The 18,824-nt window shown below is 54.6% G+C and overlaps 1 protein-coding gene across 4 annotated transcripts in view; it reads left to right on the top strand.

Moving 5' to 3' along the window:
• Window positions 1-18,824, top strand: part of C2CD2 (C2 calcium dependent domain containing 2) — a 94,270-nt gene that overhangs the window by 38,197 nt on the left and 37,249 nt on the right. The window contains exons 1-2 of one of the 4 annotated variants that reach the window (XM_073887062.1): window positions 4,232-4,902; window positions 13,869-13,967. In XM_073887062.1, the coding sequence (XP_073743163.1) occupies window positions 4,630-4,902; window positions 13,869-13,967 (372 nt within the window). In that variant the 5' untranslated portion in view covers window positions 4,232-4,629. Of the gene's footprint in view, window positions 1-4,231; window positions 4,903-6,676; window positions 6,696-13,868; window positions 13,968-18,824 lie in introns of those variants that run through there. The other 3 variants (XM_073887063.1, XM_025863519.2, XM_073887061.1) reach the window with 3 other exon arrangements.

Genomic DNA, 18,824 nt, shown 5'->3' with positions numbered 1-18,824 from the left:
AGAGGGCTGGCTGCGTGCTCGGCGCCTATCCTGGGGACACGGAGGGCTGGCTGCACGCTCGGCGCCCATCCTGCCGGGGGTGGCTTGCATGTGGCCCAGTCTGCAGACTCAGAAGCTTCTCTCCCAGCCCTTACAAGTGTGCTTTGGGAGTCCCTGCAGATTTGCGGGACTGTTACGAAGGCATCGTGAACCACATCTCAGCATTCGAATGGTCAGTCGGAGAATTCAAAGCCTCTAACAGAGAGGGGGGGCCCCCAGTTGGCGCAGGGCCCGGCTCTGGTTGTGGGTGACCTTTGACAGGGTTCACGGGTGCCCTGTAGCCACTGCAGGCACGACAGGAAACCAGCCCGAAGCACACCGAGCCTCCTGATTGTGGAAATGGCTGGGGCCCTGTGAACATAGCCAAGGAGACGGTCAAATGTCCCCACAGACCCCACTGCCGAGGGCATGGAGCCAAAGCTTAAAAGCATTTTGCAGAGAGGGAATTCTCGGAATGTCTTCCCTCGGGGGCTGCTGGAGGAAGCTGCACATTTGTAGTCCTGGGTCCTCGGGCCAAGTCCGGGGTTGTCCGTCCCAGCCCGCCACGCCCAGGGCTGCCGGCAACCAGAGCCCAACGTGATAATTCAAGCAATAATAATAACCAGGCAAGCTGAAGAAGGAGCTTCTCTACCAAGTCAGAGACAAACTATAAACTTCCGGTACCTCCTCCATCCCTCTTCTACAAATTTAAGATAATTACTTGGAAATAAGTATTGAAGTATTCCGATTTTTTTGTTGTTGTTAAGCATTTTTAAAAATTCCTAAGAATACCTGGGTTTGTTTATAGATAGGAAACATATATGACACTCGACATATGTGTTAATTTTTAAAAATGTAACATCATGGCACATCCTGGTTTGGTAGGGAAAGATGCCAAAATACTTCCATCCTGGATGCACAGATGAGACACGCAGCGAGTGGGTGACTGGGCGGGCTCGCCCAGCAATGTTTGTCTACACGAAAAGCATTTTGTAAATGATTTTTACATGAAAAAAGAATAGAACAATGGAGCCTTTACTCCTGGGTCCTGTGCCCTCACAACGAGTTATTCTAGAACGTTCTGAAGAAAAATTTGGAAATGCAGCTTTTGCTGTTTCTTCCCTGCCACCATGGGACTTACCTGGTCCAAGGTTCAAAGTGATGCCTTCTAGAGAATTCCAGGAAGGCTGCTGTCTCTGGTGGGTCCCGTAGGTTGATGTGAAGATAGTCTCCCACAGGGGGCAGTGTGACAGCCCAGCTCCGGAACAGTGGCAAGGACCCCTGCACTGAGACCCCTGCCCCCACCCCCCTTGCCTGCACACAGAAGCTCACTTCAAAGCAGCGGGGTTCCCTTTAAGGAGTAGTTAAAAACAGCAAGCAGCTGCCGTGAGTGTTGGAACTCACCACATCTTCGAAGGTTTGGTGGCAAGGAGAGTCCTTTCTGGGCAGTGCAGCAGTCTGGCTCCTTGGGCCGAAGGGAGATGGGGTGGAGGAGGGAGCACCGTGCTGGGAGCAGGGCAGGGATGTGGGGCGGAGGAGGGGGCGCTGTGCTGGGAGCAGGGAGTGTCCCCAGCTGGGGAGGTGAGTGACTGGGTCCTCCATGCAGGGGATGAGCAGACCTGGACACAGGGGGACTGTGACCAGGAGCAGAAGCAGAAGGAGCCCGGTCTTTTCCTAGATTTACAGGATGTTTCAGTTCTTATCACATATGTGGTGGTCAACTGCGTTTTCCCATAAGCCCATGCCATTCCTCATTGTCCCTCAATTTGCTTCCACCCAGAAGTAATGCAGAATCTCTATGTTTACATTCCCTTTGTAAAAACTTCCAGCAGTGTGACGAATTCCAAACCAGGGGTGGTTGTTAGTTTACAGTTTGTTACAAGCCTCTAAATGAGCCAGTGGGTGAGCATGCCTGGGAGACATGGCGGGTGGGGGAGGAAGGAGGCTGGTTCCACCGGTCACGCGGGGCGGGGCAGGCTACCTGGTAACCGCCAACACGTGTCACCTTGCCCGCAAGGGGAGACATGGAGCCCCAGGTATCTCATTATCCCTGTTATTCTGGCAAGGGGGCCGGAGTCCTTGAATTATTCAACTGCGCAGGTCTGGCTACAGATCAGAAAATAATTAGGTGTTTCCTCCAAAGAGGAAGAGATTTCTGAGAGAAGGAGAGCATTCCCCCACCCCCCACGCCCAGGAGCCTGCGGGCAAAATGGGGAACTAGTGCTCAATGACTAGGTAGCTCGCAGAGAGCTCACAGGGTCATTCTGCTTCCACTTACTAATATCAGACGTGCCAAGTAAGGGCTCATTCCCCCCCACCCCCAGCCCAGCTCACCTGGGCACTCTCTGCCAGCTTCCTATTTTGTTTCCCACAAGGGCTCTCAGACTCGCTGCCTCCCAATCCCTTCCTCTTTTTCAAAGAAAGTCAGGCCCCTTGGGTGTAAACTCCTTTGTCCTTCTGCTGCTCCCTGCCCACAACCCAAACTCACCCTCCTCTCTGTCTCCTGATCTCCCACCTCTAAGCAAGAAATACCTCCTTTCCTTCCCCGCCATGCACCAGGCCTAGTTTAAACCGTTTTCTTGCGCCCTTGGGATCACCTTCTAGCTGGTCTCTCTGCCTCCTCCCACTTCCTCCCAACCCGGTCTCCACCTGCTGCTGGAAGCCATATTTGTAAAATTCCATTTTTTCACTCTGTGCTTAAGAGAGCTTGTTGCTTCTCCTTTTCCATGGTACAATCCACTACCCATCATTTTGGGGCTCCAGTTGCAGGTTCTGCCTATCTCCTGACTGCCTCTAACTCTCACACCCCTTTTGCCCCCTCTGCCTCAGGGCCTTTGCACACACACACACACACACACACGCCTTCATATGCCCTTGTACCAACCTCCCCCCTTCTGGGAGGCACCTCACTCCTGTCTTTAGCATTGGGTATCCAGCACAGATCCATCACAGCATCTGTGGTTCTCTCTGCTCTACTGTTCTCAGGGCTTTTGCATAATAAGTGTCAAAAATGGCACTATCCTGTGAACCAGATCTAGGTTCCTAATCCCGGATCTGTCAAGCTAGCCTGTCTCCTTAGCAAACTCCCCTCTGGGCCAGTTTCTAGGGTTTTTCTTTCCCAGAACAGTGGCAGGGAGGGGCTGAGGGGAAGCCAGGGAGGACCCCTCTGCTGCCACACCAGGGCCAGAATTCCCCACTGATGGTATCAACCAGGCCGGAGCACCGGGAATGCTAGGTGAGAGAGCACTGGGAATGGTAGGTGAGAGAAGGCTAAGCGCTTGGGTGCAGCCAACCCAACTCAAGGTCAAATCCGTCCCGTAACAGCTGCAGAAAATACATGCGAATCACTATTTTGTGATTTAGGCCCTTCATTCGGCCTTGGAGAATCTCGGGCTAGTGTTTGTGGCATTTCCTACTAATGAGAGCTGAGTCTGCCAGGTGAGGGGCGCAGGAGGCATGCCTCGCACGCGCACATGCACACAATTCTTAACAAATGACCCATCCCTGCGAAGTTGGGGCGTTTTTCCTGAGACCCTCCTTGGGGGAGCACGCAGCCCGTGAGGGGAGGCTCCAGACCCTCCAGACTTCAGGGTGCGAGTTGCGGATTTCTAGGGACTTTCCAAGTATGTTAAAACCAGACACTGTCTTGCTGTTGGGCAGATGGTGATCCTAGAAATCACCCTTCCACGCGCACAGGCGCGCACACACGCGCACGAAAGCCAAGCCCGCGGGCCCCACCGCAGACCTGCGGTCCAGCTAAGTGGAAAACCCCGCGCCCTGAGCTGCCGCGGCGCCCCGCCGGAGGGACGCGCCCCCGCGGGGGGAAGCCGGCCCCCCCCCCCCCCCCCCCCGCGTCCCCGCCACGGCCCGCGTGGCGTGGCGGGGACCGGCAGGCGCGCGGGACCGCGTGGGGGCGGGGACCGGCAGGCGCGCGGGACCGCGTGGGGGCGGGGACCGGCAGGCGCGCGGGACCGCGTGGGGGCGGGGACCGGCAGGCGCGCGGGACCGCGTGGGGGCGGGGACCGGCAGGCGCGCGGGGCCGCGGGGCCTTTAAGGGACCGGGGGGTGGGGGGGTGGCGGGGCGGGCCGCGGGGGGACGCGGCCGCGAGGGCCCGGGCGCAGGGGCGGTCCTGGCCCCGCAAGCCCCGCCCCCGCCCCAGGCCCCGCCCCCGCCCCGCCCCGCCCCGGCCCGAGCCTCCTCCGGCCACTGCTGGGCCGCGGGCGGGACGCCCTGGGCGGCGCGCGGAGGAGGAAGCGCGCGGGCAGCGGCCCGGGACCTGCCCAGACGCGCTAGTCGGGAACGCCGAGCGCCGCGTCCCCATTTTCCAGGTGTGCGGGGCTGGGGCGCAGTCCCGGGCCGCGGCCGTCGTGCGCCGGCCGGGCATTTCTTCCCGCTCACGCCGCGCGGCAGCCCGGCCTCCGGGCCCGCGCCGCCAGCCGCCGACCCAGCCCCGCCGCGCCCCGTCCACGCCCCCCTCCCCCCCCCTCCCCCGCGAGCCGGGCCGGCCGCGCGCTCATGTCCTGAGCTCGCCGCCCGCGGGCTCTGCGCCCCCCAGGCCCGGGGCTGCCCTGGCAAGTTGGGGCGAGGCGCGCCGGGTATGCGCCATCACCATGTCCCGCCTGAGCTCGTGGCTCGGTGAGGTCCAGTGGCTGGTCTTGGTGTCGCTCTTCGTCGTGGCCCTGGGCACGGTGGGCCTGTACCTGGCGCAGTGGGCGCTGGCCAGGGCGCGACCCCGGCCCCCGCGGCGGGCTGCCGAGCCTGGCGAGGGCCGGCGCCCCGAGTCCGACGCGCTGCTCGCCTGGATCCTGACGCTGAACAGCTGGAGGAGCCGGTGGCAGGCCGCCTGGGTGACCGCCCTGAATGATGAGGCCAAACGGAAAGGGGTGAGTGTCTGTGAGGGCGGGTCGTGGCTGCGAGGCTGATGGCCGGGTGCCGGCAGTAAGGGCAGAGCTCTTCCCTGGAGCCTCGCCACCGCCCTGGACTGATGGAAGTGAGGCTTCCCCGCGGCGGAGCATTCTTGAAAGTTAGGAGAAAGACCCGGGAGAGGGGAATCAAGACAAAGCAATTAGATGGTATTCATCACCCATCAGGTGTGCCGGGCCCGGGCTCCACCGCAGGGACGTGCTGGCCTTGGATGGGACTTGTTGGCGGGGCCCCCTGCCCTTCCTGGAGTCCCAGGTGTCTTCCCGGGACCCCGCTGGATACTTACTGCGTTCACACCTGATAGATGAATAACTGTGACCCAAATATGATTCCATCTATAGAAATGAATTTTTTCCAAGAACATATTTCCCAAAGGTTTGCACCCCTTGGCTTATGGAAGTAGTCGCTTTTGTTGCGGGCCAGCCACCTGCCAGACATGGTCTTGGGGACTTTCAGTACATATATCTTCTTTTTGGATCCTCACAACTCCTGGGACGGAGGTGTTGTCCACATTTTACAGGTGGGGAAACTGAGGCCTAGACAGGTTAGGTGACCGGCCCAAGGTCACACGGCCTGTGGGTGGCAGAGCGGGCATTGAACTCCACTGCCTCCTACCCCCCAGCTCGGGGGCTCCCTACCTCACTCTGCCACCACACTCTCCCGCGGTTGTTTCTTCCACAGTTAATTCCTTGGGGACTTATTTTTACTTTAAGACATCTTCGTTTCATGACAAGCTCCTGGCATCTACAATTTCCGGGCATTCCCTGAGAGGAATCAAGGCCTGGTGTGTTTGGGGAAGTGCCTGACAAGCCTTTGCTCATCACCCTTGCTTTTGTCTTCCTCCACCTGGCTCCTCCACCTGCTTGCGAGGCTCCGTGGAGAAGCCTGTGGCCATTCGCTTTAAAAGTAGTGAGTGCTTCGTGTCTGGATCCCTCACCCTCCGAAATATTCCCTAGGGGGCCCTCTGCCTGGTCTTTGCGCCATGGCCTTGACTCACACAGCCATGGATTTTAAAAACAAGAAGTCTTTGAGTGTAAATGAGTATAAATTCATTAACTCAAAAGAACGTGTGTTCTGAACTATTGAAAAAATTCACTCTACCTTTTGGATGAAAAAAGCCTTCAAGGTCAGTTGACTGCCGTCTGTCCTGATGCCTAGAATCTGTACCCTAGCTGTCCAGAGCTGGACATCTCCTCTTCAGGGGAACCACCCCATCTCTCCCCTGACCGCCTCTTTTTAAGTAGGCTCCACACCCAGCATGGGGCTTGAAGTCACGACCCTGAGATCAAGAGTCGCATGCTCCACTGACTGAGCCAGCCAGGAGCCCCGGAACCGCCCCATCTAAAGCCATGTGACCTCACACATGTGAGCAAACACAGATTTGTTTCCCCAGGAATCTGCTGTCTTTGGCGACCTAACTGACCTGCTATCACAGGCCTGGGTTCTGCAGCTGAGTTTACTCTGGGCTGGTGGTGTGCGCAGGTGGGAGCCTTGCCCCAGTTCTCTGCAAAATTTGAGCGAGTATGGGCTGAATGATCTGTAGAAGCCTTCGCTTCTACCCGTGGGACTCTTGCCTCCTGCAGATTTGGGATAGTCCTGCTTACATCATGTTGCTTCCTGTCATGACATTTCTTGATTGGCTTCAGAAAATAGGATTGCCTTAGGATGCTTCCAGATTGCCCATGCATGCGCTTGGCATGTTGAAGAAGAAGGGAGGAACACGCTGCTCTGGGATTTGTCTTTGCTTGGTCAGGTAAAGCAGAGAACACCAAAAAAAAAAAAAAAAAAAAAAAAAAAAAATGCCTGAAGCTTTCACCCAGATCACCTGCATTTTTGTGTGGGAGCAAGAGGGACTCTGTGTTCTGGGAGACCGAGATTTGGTTTGCGTGTTCTCTCTTCTCTCCCTGCTGCTGACCATGCACCGTGGAGCTTTAGACATCAGTCGTTGCAGACTCCTGCCTGGAAGTGGCAATACCCTGGGGTCAAGCTGAAAATGTGCCGAGTCTTTCATGGTTTGGGAGGACGCAGCTTGGTTGTGATTGTGTTGTCAGAGGTGGATTGGGTGTGTGTGTGTGTGTGTGTTTTGGAAACCTCTGCCCTCCCTGATGCCTGGAAACATTGCTTGATTTGAAATCAAATGACAGGTTTTGCAGACAGATAGGATCTGGGTAAGTGACTTGGCATAGCCTGCTGTCTCAGGCCACCCCTGTCGCTGCACTGGGTGAGCTGGTGTGACGTGAGTGGGTGTCCCGACCCTGGCGGCCGGCCCTGCAGGAGTTTCTCTTTGTCCCCCTCCAGCTCCATTCCCACTGACTCCCACTAATCCCCGATTAGGGTTGACACTCGGAGCCTGCCCTCCTCTGGAGAGCAACAGCTTAGTGGTGCTCGCCTGCCCCTGCCCTGCCCTGGTGGACCACTTCTCTGCCTGTCGCTGGGGCTTGAGGACGCGCCAGATGGAAGTTAACCATGCCTGGCATCTTCCATGCAGAGGGAATTCTCTGTGGATGGAGACAGGAGCTCCTCCCAATTTAATCTCTGCTCCAGCCTTGAATTTTAAGACTGGAAGGGACCCTAAACTCCTGTACAGAGCGCCCTCCGTCTGCTGGAGAGGCTTGCCCGGGCTGACCTAGCTCCTGGGTGGGTGTCAGTGTGGTCCGCCTGCGTCTGTTGTCACATTCCCCCGTGGACAGCAAGTTTAACTTTGAGACCCACATGCTCCGTTCATTGAGGCACAGCAGGAAAGGGTGAAAGGGCGTGATTGTTTGACCTGCTGTCCTAACAATGGGGCTCGTATCTCCCAGCATCTAAGGGCTGGTCGCTAACTTGTGGACTCTCCTTTGACCCTGGCCATTGACTATGGCACTGCAGGCTTCCTGTGTCAGACGGGCCCCTGGGGTTCCAGCCCTCACTCCAGAAGCATTTGTAAACTAGACAGGATGGTGATTTGGGGAGACACAAGGGGAAACCATCGTCGCTGTACCAGCTGGTCAGGCAGACGCCAGGTGTTTTGAAAGCCGAGGCAAGCTGCCTGGAGAGCTTCGAGAAAATCCACATGCTCCCCGACCCCCCAGTTCGGACTTGGTAGGTTGGCAGGGCGCATACCGTGGTCTTCAGGGGCTCCCCAGGTGGCTTCTCGCCAGTGAGAAGCCCCTAGGTGCACACCTGTCCCTCAGCCAGCCCCCAGTCAGGGTCCCTCCCACCCAGTGACGTCTCCCCTCTGGTGCCGCAAACACCGAATTTCTGTTGACCTGGTGGCCCTTCAGTCACGGAGAACAGAAAGCTCCCAGAGCTGGCTCAGTTGCTAGTCTGGAAACCAGTACCCCCTTACTTCTGTGAACGTTTATGAAGTGGTTTGTGGTGATCATCAGTTACCCCTCCAGTTACCCCAACACCCACCTGGGAGGCTTTGGAAGCCAGGGTCCTTGTGGACAGGCAGCCCCTCCCAAAGCTGATGCTGCTGGGCCACATGCGGGGAACAGTGGCTGCAGAGCGAGGGCTGTGTCCTGTGGCTGGTGTTCCGGGTTCATCTAGGACTGGACTGCCCAGCTTGGCAGAGGCCCTGAGTTAGGAGGGTCACCAAAACTATTTGTTGCTTTAGTCATTTGCCTGAGGATTTTTTTAAGAGGAATGTTCTCAATGCAAATGACCAAGACTGTGGGACCATTTGTGGTCTTTGTAAAAAAAAAAAAAAAAAAAACAAAAACACCGTGTGAACTTAAAACATGTTATTAATAGCTCTGATCTATATATGAGCTTTGACATTTTAAAAAGTGAACACAGCGACAAGACTTCACAGTTTTCCTATTTCACAACCAACTTTGAGTGGCGCTTACAAAAATCTAAACTCCCTGAGCAGCGTCGGTGGCCACGAAATGGGAGGTCGGTTGGCAAGAACGTGAAGGTGACTTTGGGTCAGGGCCGTGGCTCTGCCCCGCCCCCTAACCGATTGCCTTTCTGCTGCTCAAACATTCAGGGTTTTCTCCCATGTGGGGCCTTCCCATAGGTCATTCCTTTCCTCTTGAACACTTAATTAACCTTTCTCATTCTTTGACTTCTATAAACCTTCAGGTCTCAGCGCAGAGGTCCCCCATCCTCCCATCCAAGAGGGTGCTGCCCCACCCCCACCCAGGCCACCTGTCCTGTCACCACACCTTGTGTCCTCATCGGCTCCCGGGATTGTGGACGAGCCCAGAGAGCCCTGTCTATGCGGGCACAGCTGCCTCGGTGCCCAGCACAAGGCAGGCTCAGAGCAGGCGGCGGCCAGGAGATGAATGACAGGCCCTGGTAGGAACTTGTCACCAGACGGGGAGGAATGGTGGCGATGTGCATCACCCTGTCTGGACACAGGCCTTCCCTGCTTGGGAGCTGGCCAAGCCTGGGCAAGACAAGCTGTTTAATGTGCTTTGTTTTTCACTTCTAAAGAAGCAACAGTCAAGGAGGCTCGCTGATGACTTTGCAAATTGCCAATATGAAACCCGGGACTAGGCTCCAGTTCCGGCTGTTCTTTGCCCTCACCCATTCTCCCAAAGAGACAGGAATTGAGGGGAAGGAAGAGTGGGTGTAGTGTTAACGTCAACTAAAATGCAGCCAAAGCTAACTTCCATTCCTATCGGCCAGGTCGTGGGTTGCTGAGGCGGGAGGGGACTTTTTGAGCAGCTTGGAAGAAGCCGTGTTTGCACTGCTGAGGCTGGAAGGCAATTCCGGGGCTGTGTGACCTTGGGCAAGCCCTGACTTCTCTGTGCTTCATCAGTAGGAGAGGATGACTTTGGGTTCAGTCTGGAAAACAGAATCCGCTGTGAGCGGGATGAGGTCTGTGTGAGGTATTTAGCAAATAGCCAATAAAGGTGGGCTGTTTTCTTGTAAAGTCTCCCTTAAAAAAAAAGAAAAACTTTTTAGTTTTTACTGCTTTTAGATACATAGAAAAGTTGCAAAGATAATTCAGAGTTTCCATACATTCCTCACCCAGCCTTACATAACCACAGCACAACATCAGAACCAAGAAATTAACATTGGCACAATGTTACCATAATTCCTAGTGCAGTGATATTAACAATGTGGCATGTAAAAAATTAACATTGGCACAAAGCCTTTAAACTGAAGGGCTGACTTGAATTTCACCTAGTCTACCAGTTTCCTTTTATTGTTCCAGGATCCTATTAGGTCCGACGGCACTGAGCTGCGACTTCTCCCAGTCTTGCAAAGTCTGTAACGGTTCCCTAGTCTTTCCTTGTTTTTCACGACCTTGACACCTCACGACCTCGGAAGAGGACTGATGGTTATTTTGCCAAATGTTGCTCAATTTGGTGTTTTCACAGACTTGGACCGAGGTTATACAAACCACAGAAGCGATGTGCCCCTATTAGTGTCCCATAGCATGGGCTTTGTGACGTCGGAGTTCTTACTGCGGGGGCATTGGCCTTGATCCCCTGGTGAGGGCAGTTTCTGCTGGGTTTTCTTCCTTATACCTTGTGTCTCTTCTCCTGTCATCCTCTTGGTGGTGAACAGCTATCTTGGGGAGCTACTTTGAGACTGTTACAAATCCTGTTACTCGTCAACCTTCTGCTCACTGATTTTGGCATCCATTGTGTATCTGGTCTGCTGGATGATGGTTCTCTGTTTCCTTCTCTCCTTCTACATGGATTTATGGCAATTCTCCTGCGAGAAAGAGTTCCCACTTCTCCATGCCCTCGATAACTTGCCTCCGTGTGGACTCACAGATACTTATTTTATTCTGCAGCTTATAATCTGATGCCATGGCTGCTTGCTTGGTCGGCGGAATTGCTCTCTTGTGTTCCGCCATCAAGATACATAAATATCTATCGATTTAGCACTTCTCTTCTTCATGATTCCACAAGATGTTTGTTCTAGACTCATCTCGCATTTTTTATTTTCCGCTCTTCCAGCCCCAGGCTCAGCCACTGCTTCGAGCCGCGCTGATACCTTTTGTTGGAGAAGTGTTTAGAAACCAAGGTCTGGGCGCACCTGGGTGGCTCAGTCGTTAGGCATCTGCCTTCGGCTCAGGTTGTGATCCCGGAGTCCTGGGATGGAGCCCCGCATCGGGCTCCTTGCTCAGCGGGAAGCTGAGGAGAAGCATCTCCCTCTCCCACTCCCCCTGCTTGTGTTCCCTCTCTCGCTGTGTCTCTCTCTGTTCAATAAATAAATAAAATCTTTAAAAACAAAACAAAACAAAACAAGGTGTGGGCATCAGACATGCTTGTTACTCCTGGGGTCTCATGGCTTCTAGACCCTTCTAGTAAACAGAGCTAGGAGGTATGGCTGTTTGCCAGCACACTCACAGGCTCATGTCTGTTGTTTTGTATCTTTCTGTCTGTCTGGAGGCTGATACCTCAGATTCTCATTCAACAGCAGAGTCCCAGTAACTCTCCTTTCCTCAATATTCTCCCTCTCCAAGAGGCAGGCGTCTGGCCCTTCCTGTATCTGACGTGTTGACTTACTTGGTCAGTTCTAGTAGACACGTGAAGCAGTTTCTGCACTGCTGACCTGCTCCCCTGTGAGAAACACACTTATGGACCAGGTTACACATTTATGCTCTTGGGATGTTGTCTGATGCAGAGTTTCTGAGGTTAGCTCTGTGTTCTCCCACCCCTTCAGGGGGTGACGGGCTTCATGGTTAATGCAGTTAGGTTCATTTGTTTGTTTATATGCCTTCGGGGGTTCCTCCCACGTCCTGATTTTTTTAAAAATCCATTTTTTTAAACCAGTGATTGGGATGCTGCGTTTGTCACCCACGAAGTTTCTCCGTGCGTTTGGGGGTGTGGTGGACACGCTGGTCTGGTCCACCGGGCCGTTTTGTGTCCACGCACCTATACTGCACAGTTGGAGTCTCGGAGGTTCTGCGGTGTGTTTTCACGTCGGGTGGGGCTAGTCCTCGTGCTTTTTTTTCCTTGGTGTCTTCCCGGAGACTCCTGCATGTTGCTTTTCCCTGTGGACCTAAAGCCCTGCTCTGGTCCAAGTGAGGTGGTGTCTGCACACGGACAGAGTGTGAGAGGCACAGCAGCGAGGGATTGCGTCCCGCCCGCATGCTGGGCTTCCTGCAACCCAAGGACCGGACTCTTTGGAAGGGCAAGGGAACCTCTGCATCTTTATTTTAACTCAATAATTCATTTCGTTTGGGCGCCCACCCGTTGACATTCAGTTCCCCAGCAGAATCTTTTCCGGGTTTTAATCTAGAAGGTGTCAGAGGGAGGAGAGTAGAGAGCGCATCCACCGACACCGGGGTCCCCAGGGTGCTTGAGGTCCCCTGTAGCTGCAGCTGCTTCACCGGGCCGCGCGGGGAGCTGTGCCCACCCCTGCCCGCCCCGGCCGGCCCGCCCATTCCCTCCCCGCCCTGGCCCGCAGCTCACACCAAACAAGCTCCAGCCACGGAGAACGTCTGCGGGGCAGCCCGAACGGTGACTTCATCACTCTTGAGAAGTAGATTTAACTCTCCCCTGATGATTTTAGGGGGTGAGATAGATGTCGCTGAAGCAGGGCGCGGTCGGACGCCTGTAAGTGAGAACGTTCTGGGTCTTTTAGATTCACTCTTGGTCATCGGGAATTCTTAAGAAATAGCCCCAGGATAACTTCACGGCTTGCTCATTTGCGCCCTGCTTGTCAGAGGAACTTTGGTGCCATCGTGTACCATTTAATTCTCCTGCCCTCGATCGTGGCTTGTAGTTGCAAATGGCTGGCCACGTGGAGAATGTCTGACATGATGACAGAGGGTGTGAAGTTGGGAGGTTGAATAATATGTTTTTTTACCACCCAATCAGAACTTACGAGACAGTGAGGCACTTCTTAGAGTGCATCAGGAAGGGTTTCACTCCAGGGTCGTGATGGCGGTGTAAGCCTTCGGCCTCCCACAAGAACTTATTTTTATTTATTTATTTTTTAAAAAGATTTTATTTATTTATTTGACAGAGAGAGACACAGCGAGAGAGGGAACACAAGCAGGGGGAGTGGGAGGGGGAGAAGCAGGCTTCTTGCGGAGCAGGGAGCCTGATGTAGGGCTTGATCAGGTCATGATCAAAGATCATGACCTGAGCTGAAGGCAGACACTTAATGACTGAGCCACCCAGACGCCCCGAGAACTTATTTTTAAAAAGGCCAAGACTTGGTTGACTATCCCAGCCCTGATTTCTTCTTTTATAAAACATGAATCTTGCCTTGTGGTCCTGTTAGTGTAATTGCACATCTCTCCTTTGGAGATCTTTAGTTGCAAGACCCAAAATGGACATGGGCTGACACACAATGGAGGGGTTTACTCACAGGGTGTGGTAGGGTGCACAGAGCCCAAGGCAGAGTGGACCCAGGAGACCTTGGGCGGCAGGAGCCCGGCAGCCCCGAAGGTCTGTGAAGCGGGGGCTCAGGAATCTGCTTCTTGCGCACAGCCAGCTGGCTGGTTCATTTTTAGCCAAGGAATCTCAAATTCCAGGGAGAGGTGGCTGGCCCCTGGGGGTTCCTGCCCACTTACCACTGGTTGGGGGAGAGGAAGGGGGTGCACCACATGGAGCAGGGGGAGGTGATTCTCTGAAACCAGAGAGAGCTTCTTTCTTCTGGCAAAAGAAGCAGAGGACAGAGCCCTTGGCCCTCCTGTGCTTGGCCAGATAGTGAGCTGGACCCGCAGTGCCACACCCAGCACCCTGTCCCTTGTAAACTCGAGCTTTCAGAACCCCCTTTGCCATCTTTATTGTCACATGTCTGGTTTTGTTGTGTTCTTTGCTTCCTGTCCCTCTCTGGTAGCCGAACCCAGCCCCGAGCGCATTATATTGTGAGTGATATTTGACCCACGCCGCTGCTGGAATCACAGCTTTATCTGAAAGGGGTCATGTTCCCAGGTTTGCAGAGCTCTCTCCCCAGTATATAATCATGACGGGGGGCTGCCCCGTGCTGACGTGCCCTCACCATGCCTCTCCTTCTGTTCCAGGGCCCGCTGCTCCTTTCCTTCGAGGAGGACCCGCTGCAGCAGCCCCTCAAGCTGACCGTGCAGCAAGTCTCGAGCGTGGCCAGGTCCGCCCAGGAGAAGGTGAGCTGGGGCGCGGTCACCTGCCATGGGCCTTTCCCGACCGAGAGAATGAATTCAAAGCTCAGGTTGTGGGGGGGGGGTTATTCTGTTTTAGGATTACTGAAAATGTGGACACCTTAAAAACGTAAAAAAAAAAAAAATTTAAGTGTGGTCTATCAACGGATGGATGGATAAATAAAACCTGGTAGATCCACACAATGGACTAGTATTTTGCCTTGAAAAAGGAGGAGATTCTGGCACATGCCACATGCATGGGCCTTGAACACATCTCACTAAGCGCAAGAGGCCAGTCACAGAAGGCACATCTTGAGTGGCTTCGTTTACGTGGCCTATCCAGGGTGGCTACATCACTGGGCGGGGGGATGCAGAGCGACTGCTCATGGGTGCAGGGTGTCTTTGTGGGGTGATGATAAGGTTCTGAGAGTGGTGGTGGTGATGGTCGTACAACTCTGTGGAATAGGTTAAAAACCATTGAATTGGGGCACCTGGGTGGCTCAGTCCGTTAAGAGTCTGACTCTTGATTTCGGCTCAGGTGACAATCTCAGGATCGTGGGATTGAGCTCCGAGTCAGGCTCCATGCCCAGCAGGGAGTCTGCTTGGGATTCTCTCTCTCCCTCTGCCCCTCCCTCTGCTCTATCTCAAATAAATAAATAAATAATTATAATTCTTTAAAAACCCTTGAATTATACAGTTTAAATGGGCAAATTAAATGATATGTGAATCATCTCATTAAAATGCATATGTTTGTGTGTGTATTGTATATATGACATCTGGATTTGAGCCAACTCGACACTTTGTTGAGCTCATTTTACAGTCCGTGGTTGTTCACAGGCTGAAGTTACTTACCAGTCTGATCAAGTACCGTAAATAATTTAAAAGATTTTTTTTTTAAATGAAAAGTATCTGTAAAAATTCCTAAGAAACTTCCTCTGAAATACAAGGCTTGCCCTTGTATGTGTCTGTGTTTTACTGTCGGGTCCCACATGTGCTGTTTAGCAGACGTGGTTGGGGGGGGGGGACACCGGCGTGACCCCGCTGGAGAAGGCGAGCACTCCAGCCCCAGAACCTCACCCCTCTGACTCTGCTCCCTGTCCTCGCTAGCATAGCGTTTGCAGCCCTGGTTCCTTCGCTTTACCTACAGGTCAGGGCTCTGGAAGGACCAAGGCTTCTTGGTCATCTTCTACCCATAGACAATGGAGTTGCTCTCTCTCTTTCGCAGCAGGGTAGCAAGGCTGCGGTGAACCTGCATGCTTCCTATCCCTACCGCCTCAGGCGTGAGCAGGGAAGTAGATGGGGGGGGACGCGGGGGGGGGCAACGCGGGGGCTGCTAGACTGTAGGTATGCCCGCTGCAGAATGACCAGCTATTCCAGAATTGGTCACCAGAGTGGTGCTCCCCGCCCGCGGGGTCCCTAGGAGGGCTCTCCTTCCCCACTCCCTTGCCAATACTGGAATCACGCTGTATTATCCCTGTAACGAGTGTGGGGAAGTCTCTGGGAGGTATTGGGGTACGACAGGAAATTGGCTGCAATAATGCAGGATGCCGAGACCCGCATGGCACGTTAGGGCTGGACGAGGCTGGGCCCGCAGGTGGCCCAGTGCTTTTATGATACTGGGGGGCTGAGGGCAGTTGGCTTCCCCCGCATGGGAAGTGCCTCTGGGTGCGGCGAGCACCCTCTATTATTGACCAATCGGGACCGAATCCCTTTGTAGTGGGCACTTGCTGTTGGTGTTTTCTGACACTGCCCCAGTTTCGGAGGCACGGAGCGTTCAGGGCGGGCCCAGAGGTGTAGAGGGGGGAGCGGAGGGGTGGACATAGCAATCGGCCGTTTTTAAAGGCCTTGATATTTAGTGCCAGAAAAGCAGCTTCAGAAAGGGGAGAGTGAAATCGTGTTTATTTGAAGACAATTACAGAAATGGTGCATGCGCATTAAAAAGTTAAAAACAATACAGCCGTCCATCACCTGGCCCCCTGCACGGAGCCTCCTTCCTCCGCGCCCCCAGGAAGGGACCACTGCCCACAGCGTATTCTCGGAAGCTTCTTACGTCCCGCAGACAAATGGCACAGCGCACGGGGGCTTGTTTCGTTTTGAGTTTCTGCATAGTTCTTGACTCTTAGGTTTTCTTGGCCGAGTGAGAAATGGGAGCTTGTCATTGCCTTGTCATGGCTGCAGGTAGTGCTATCCTGGGGTGAGCTGGCGGCCCGTTGGTGTCAGGCCAGGCCCCCGGCCACCCCCCAGGCGGTGTGGGAGAGTGGGTCCGGGGGTGGGTACCGAGGGCCACTGTCGCTTACCAGCCCGTGGCCTGCGCACACCCACGGCGGGGGGCCCCCTATTGGGATCCTCCTGGCTCCTGGGAAGTTGGGTGTAGGACACCCCCAAGTTCGTGGGTCCTGCACACCGCCTTCCCCACTCGCGGTCGGGCTTCTTGGCTGACCACAGCACGCTTAAAGGCGCCGTTTTGTGAAGGGATCAAGCCAGGTTAATCGGAGTTTCTCCTGCCTTGTGTCCGGAGGGGGATTCTGTACGTCAGAGGAAGGACGGGCATGTACCACGGCCTCTCTCTACTGTTGCTCCAGGACCTCATGTTCTCAAACCACTGCATCGCACAGGACGCTTCCAGCAACCAGGTTCTGCTTCTTTTAGGATCTACCCCCCCACCTCGGTTTCAGACATACTGAACCCTCTGTCCGCTCTGTCATGTTTTTCCTGTGCTCTGCAGAGTTCTTGAGGAGGGAAATCTATAACGTCACTTGGGGCCCACAAACAAAGGTTTAAAGAAATACCGAAGCGTGGTTTCAAGGACATCACCCTCCCTCCCTCAGCTCGCTCCGTACGATCAGCCTGTATCTTTCTCATCTCCCTGACTCAGCCCTGACAAGGGACGTGTGGATGGCACTTGAGCTAATGACAGGGACAAGTCCGGCCTGGACCGTGGGGCTTGAGTACATAGTCACGTCTCTGGTCACCTAGATGGGAATGGGGATCCTGATCTCCCTTTGTGCACGCCTTCCTGACTCATGTTTGGTCTTGAGTCTCGCCACGGGCCGCCAGGGAGTAGAACCGGGCCTGCCCTGCTCTCCAGGTACCCTGCACTTGACTTTCTCCTGCCACCCCTGAAGACCCCCGTGTGCCAAAGTAATCGCCTTGGCAAATATCTGGTTCATCAGCAAGTCCCCCAACCCCACGTCCTACACAGAGAGGGGGTCTTGCGTAGCTTGGAGCAGTGTGAGGTGCCTTGCAGAGCCCGTGATGGGGGCCGGACTCATGGCCTGCCCAGCCTTGGCTCAGTAGGAGCACCGTGGACTTGGAGCACTCTGACACCAGTGGTGTGGGCATGCGATAACCAACTCGCTGCACACCCACTGGGTGTTCAGTAACTCCATTCGGTTCTTACCCTGACCCCCTAGAGTCGGCACAGGCCCCACACGACTGCCCCCTTCGGATGCTGACCCCAAGGCTGGGCCACCTGGACTTCAGACCCACCGGCCGTAAAGTCAGGGGCTTCCCGCCTCTCCTTAGGTTTGATAATTTGCTAGAACAACTCCTGGAATTCAGGAAAACAGTTCACTTCCTATTACTAGTTCATGATACAGGAAACAACTCAAGAACAGCCAGATGGCAGAGATGCGTAGGGCAAGGTGTGGTGGGAGGGGCCCCGAGCTTCAGGCCGACTCCGGGCATGCCACCCTCCCAGCACCTCCTCATGTAGAGCAACCCAGAAGCTCTCCAAACTCCATTGTTTAGGGGTTTTTACTGAGGTTTCATTACTCAGGCATGATTGAGTACATCACTGGCCTTTGGCGATTGAACTCAATCTTCGGCCTCTCTCTCCCCTCCCGTCCTCTCCCCAGGGGGTGGGGCTGAGAGTTCAACCCCCTGATCATGGCTGGTGTTGGGGGTAACCAGCCCCCAACCACCAGTCATCTCCTTAGCACACAGAAAACACTCCTGTCCTTTGGGAGATCCAATGGTGTTAGGAGCCGTGAGCCAGGACCTGGGGACAAAGGCCAGATATTTATCCCAAGCAGCAGCCCTGCAGGTGGTGTGGGCTGTGGGTTTTCCTACAGGGAGCCTCTGCTTGCCTGGCGGGGCAGCTTCTTGGGTGGTGACCGGAAGCATTCCTGTCACTTGGGCTCACTGTATGCGGGCACGGCTGGCGGAGGCGGGAGGCAGGCCCCGCACATTCCCAGTGGGGGCACTCTGCACCGAAGCCATCACCTTTAAACTTCTCTCCAGGGGCTCCTCTGCCTTCCCTTCCAGTCTCAACATGCTCTGAATAGATTTATTTCTCCCAGACTGTAATTACCCTCTTACACAAGAGCAACGAGTTTCTACCTACGTTCTCTTTCCGCGTGTCCTGGGAGAGGTTTGCTCCAGAATGTTTGACCCAGAAAAGACATCTTCCTTTCTACATTGCAAGTGGCCCAAGAGTCAGCTCTTTGCTCTGCAGCAGGTCTCAGTAGCCCTTCGACGGCACGTCCGTGGATTCAGAAATTCCACCTTCGGTTCCGTGGAGGCGAGAGGTCTACAAGGGCCCTGTGGAGACTCATCCAGTCTGAATCAGGGTTTGGGGGTGGTGCTGGGACAGGCACCCACCGAGAAAGCCATGCATTTCCTTTAGGGAGCATGGTGTGTCTCTTTGGACACAGCGTTTATTCAGAAAGCTTGCCGGTGAAAACAAGGGTCCCGCTTGGCTCTGGAAGCCATCTTTGGAGACTGGGAGTGATGTTGGCTTTCTTTCTCTGGTGTGAGGCCAGGTGTCCCGTGAAAGGCAGTAATTATCCCCGTCTGCAGTGCCATTCGTAAATAAATAGAGGCTTCTAATGGTATAATGATCATCTGTAGGTTATAGTTCTG

The sequence above is a fragment of the Callorhinus ursinus genome, unplaced genomic scaffold (assembly GCF_003265705.2).
Source record: "Callorhinus ursinus isolate GAN/ISIS: 27379988/994484 unplaced genomic scaffold, GSC_fseal_2.0 scaffold75, whole genome shotgun sequence".
In the NCBI taxonomy this organism is placed as follows: domain Eukaryota; kingdom Metazoa; phylum Chordata; class Mammalia; order Carnivora; family Otariidae; genus Callorhinus; species Callorhinus ursinus.
Note: the sequence above shows the minus strand (reverse complement) of the source record. Positions and strands in the feature narration are given on the sequence as shown.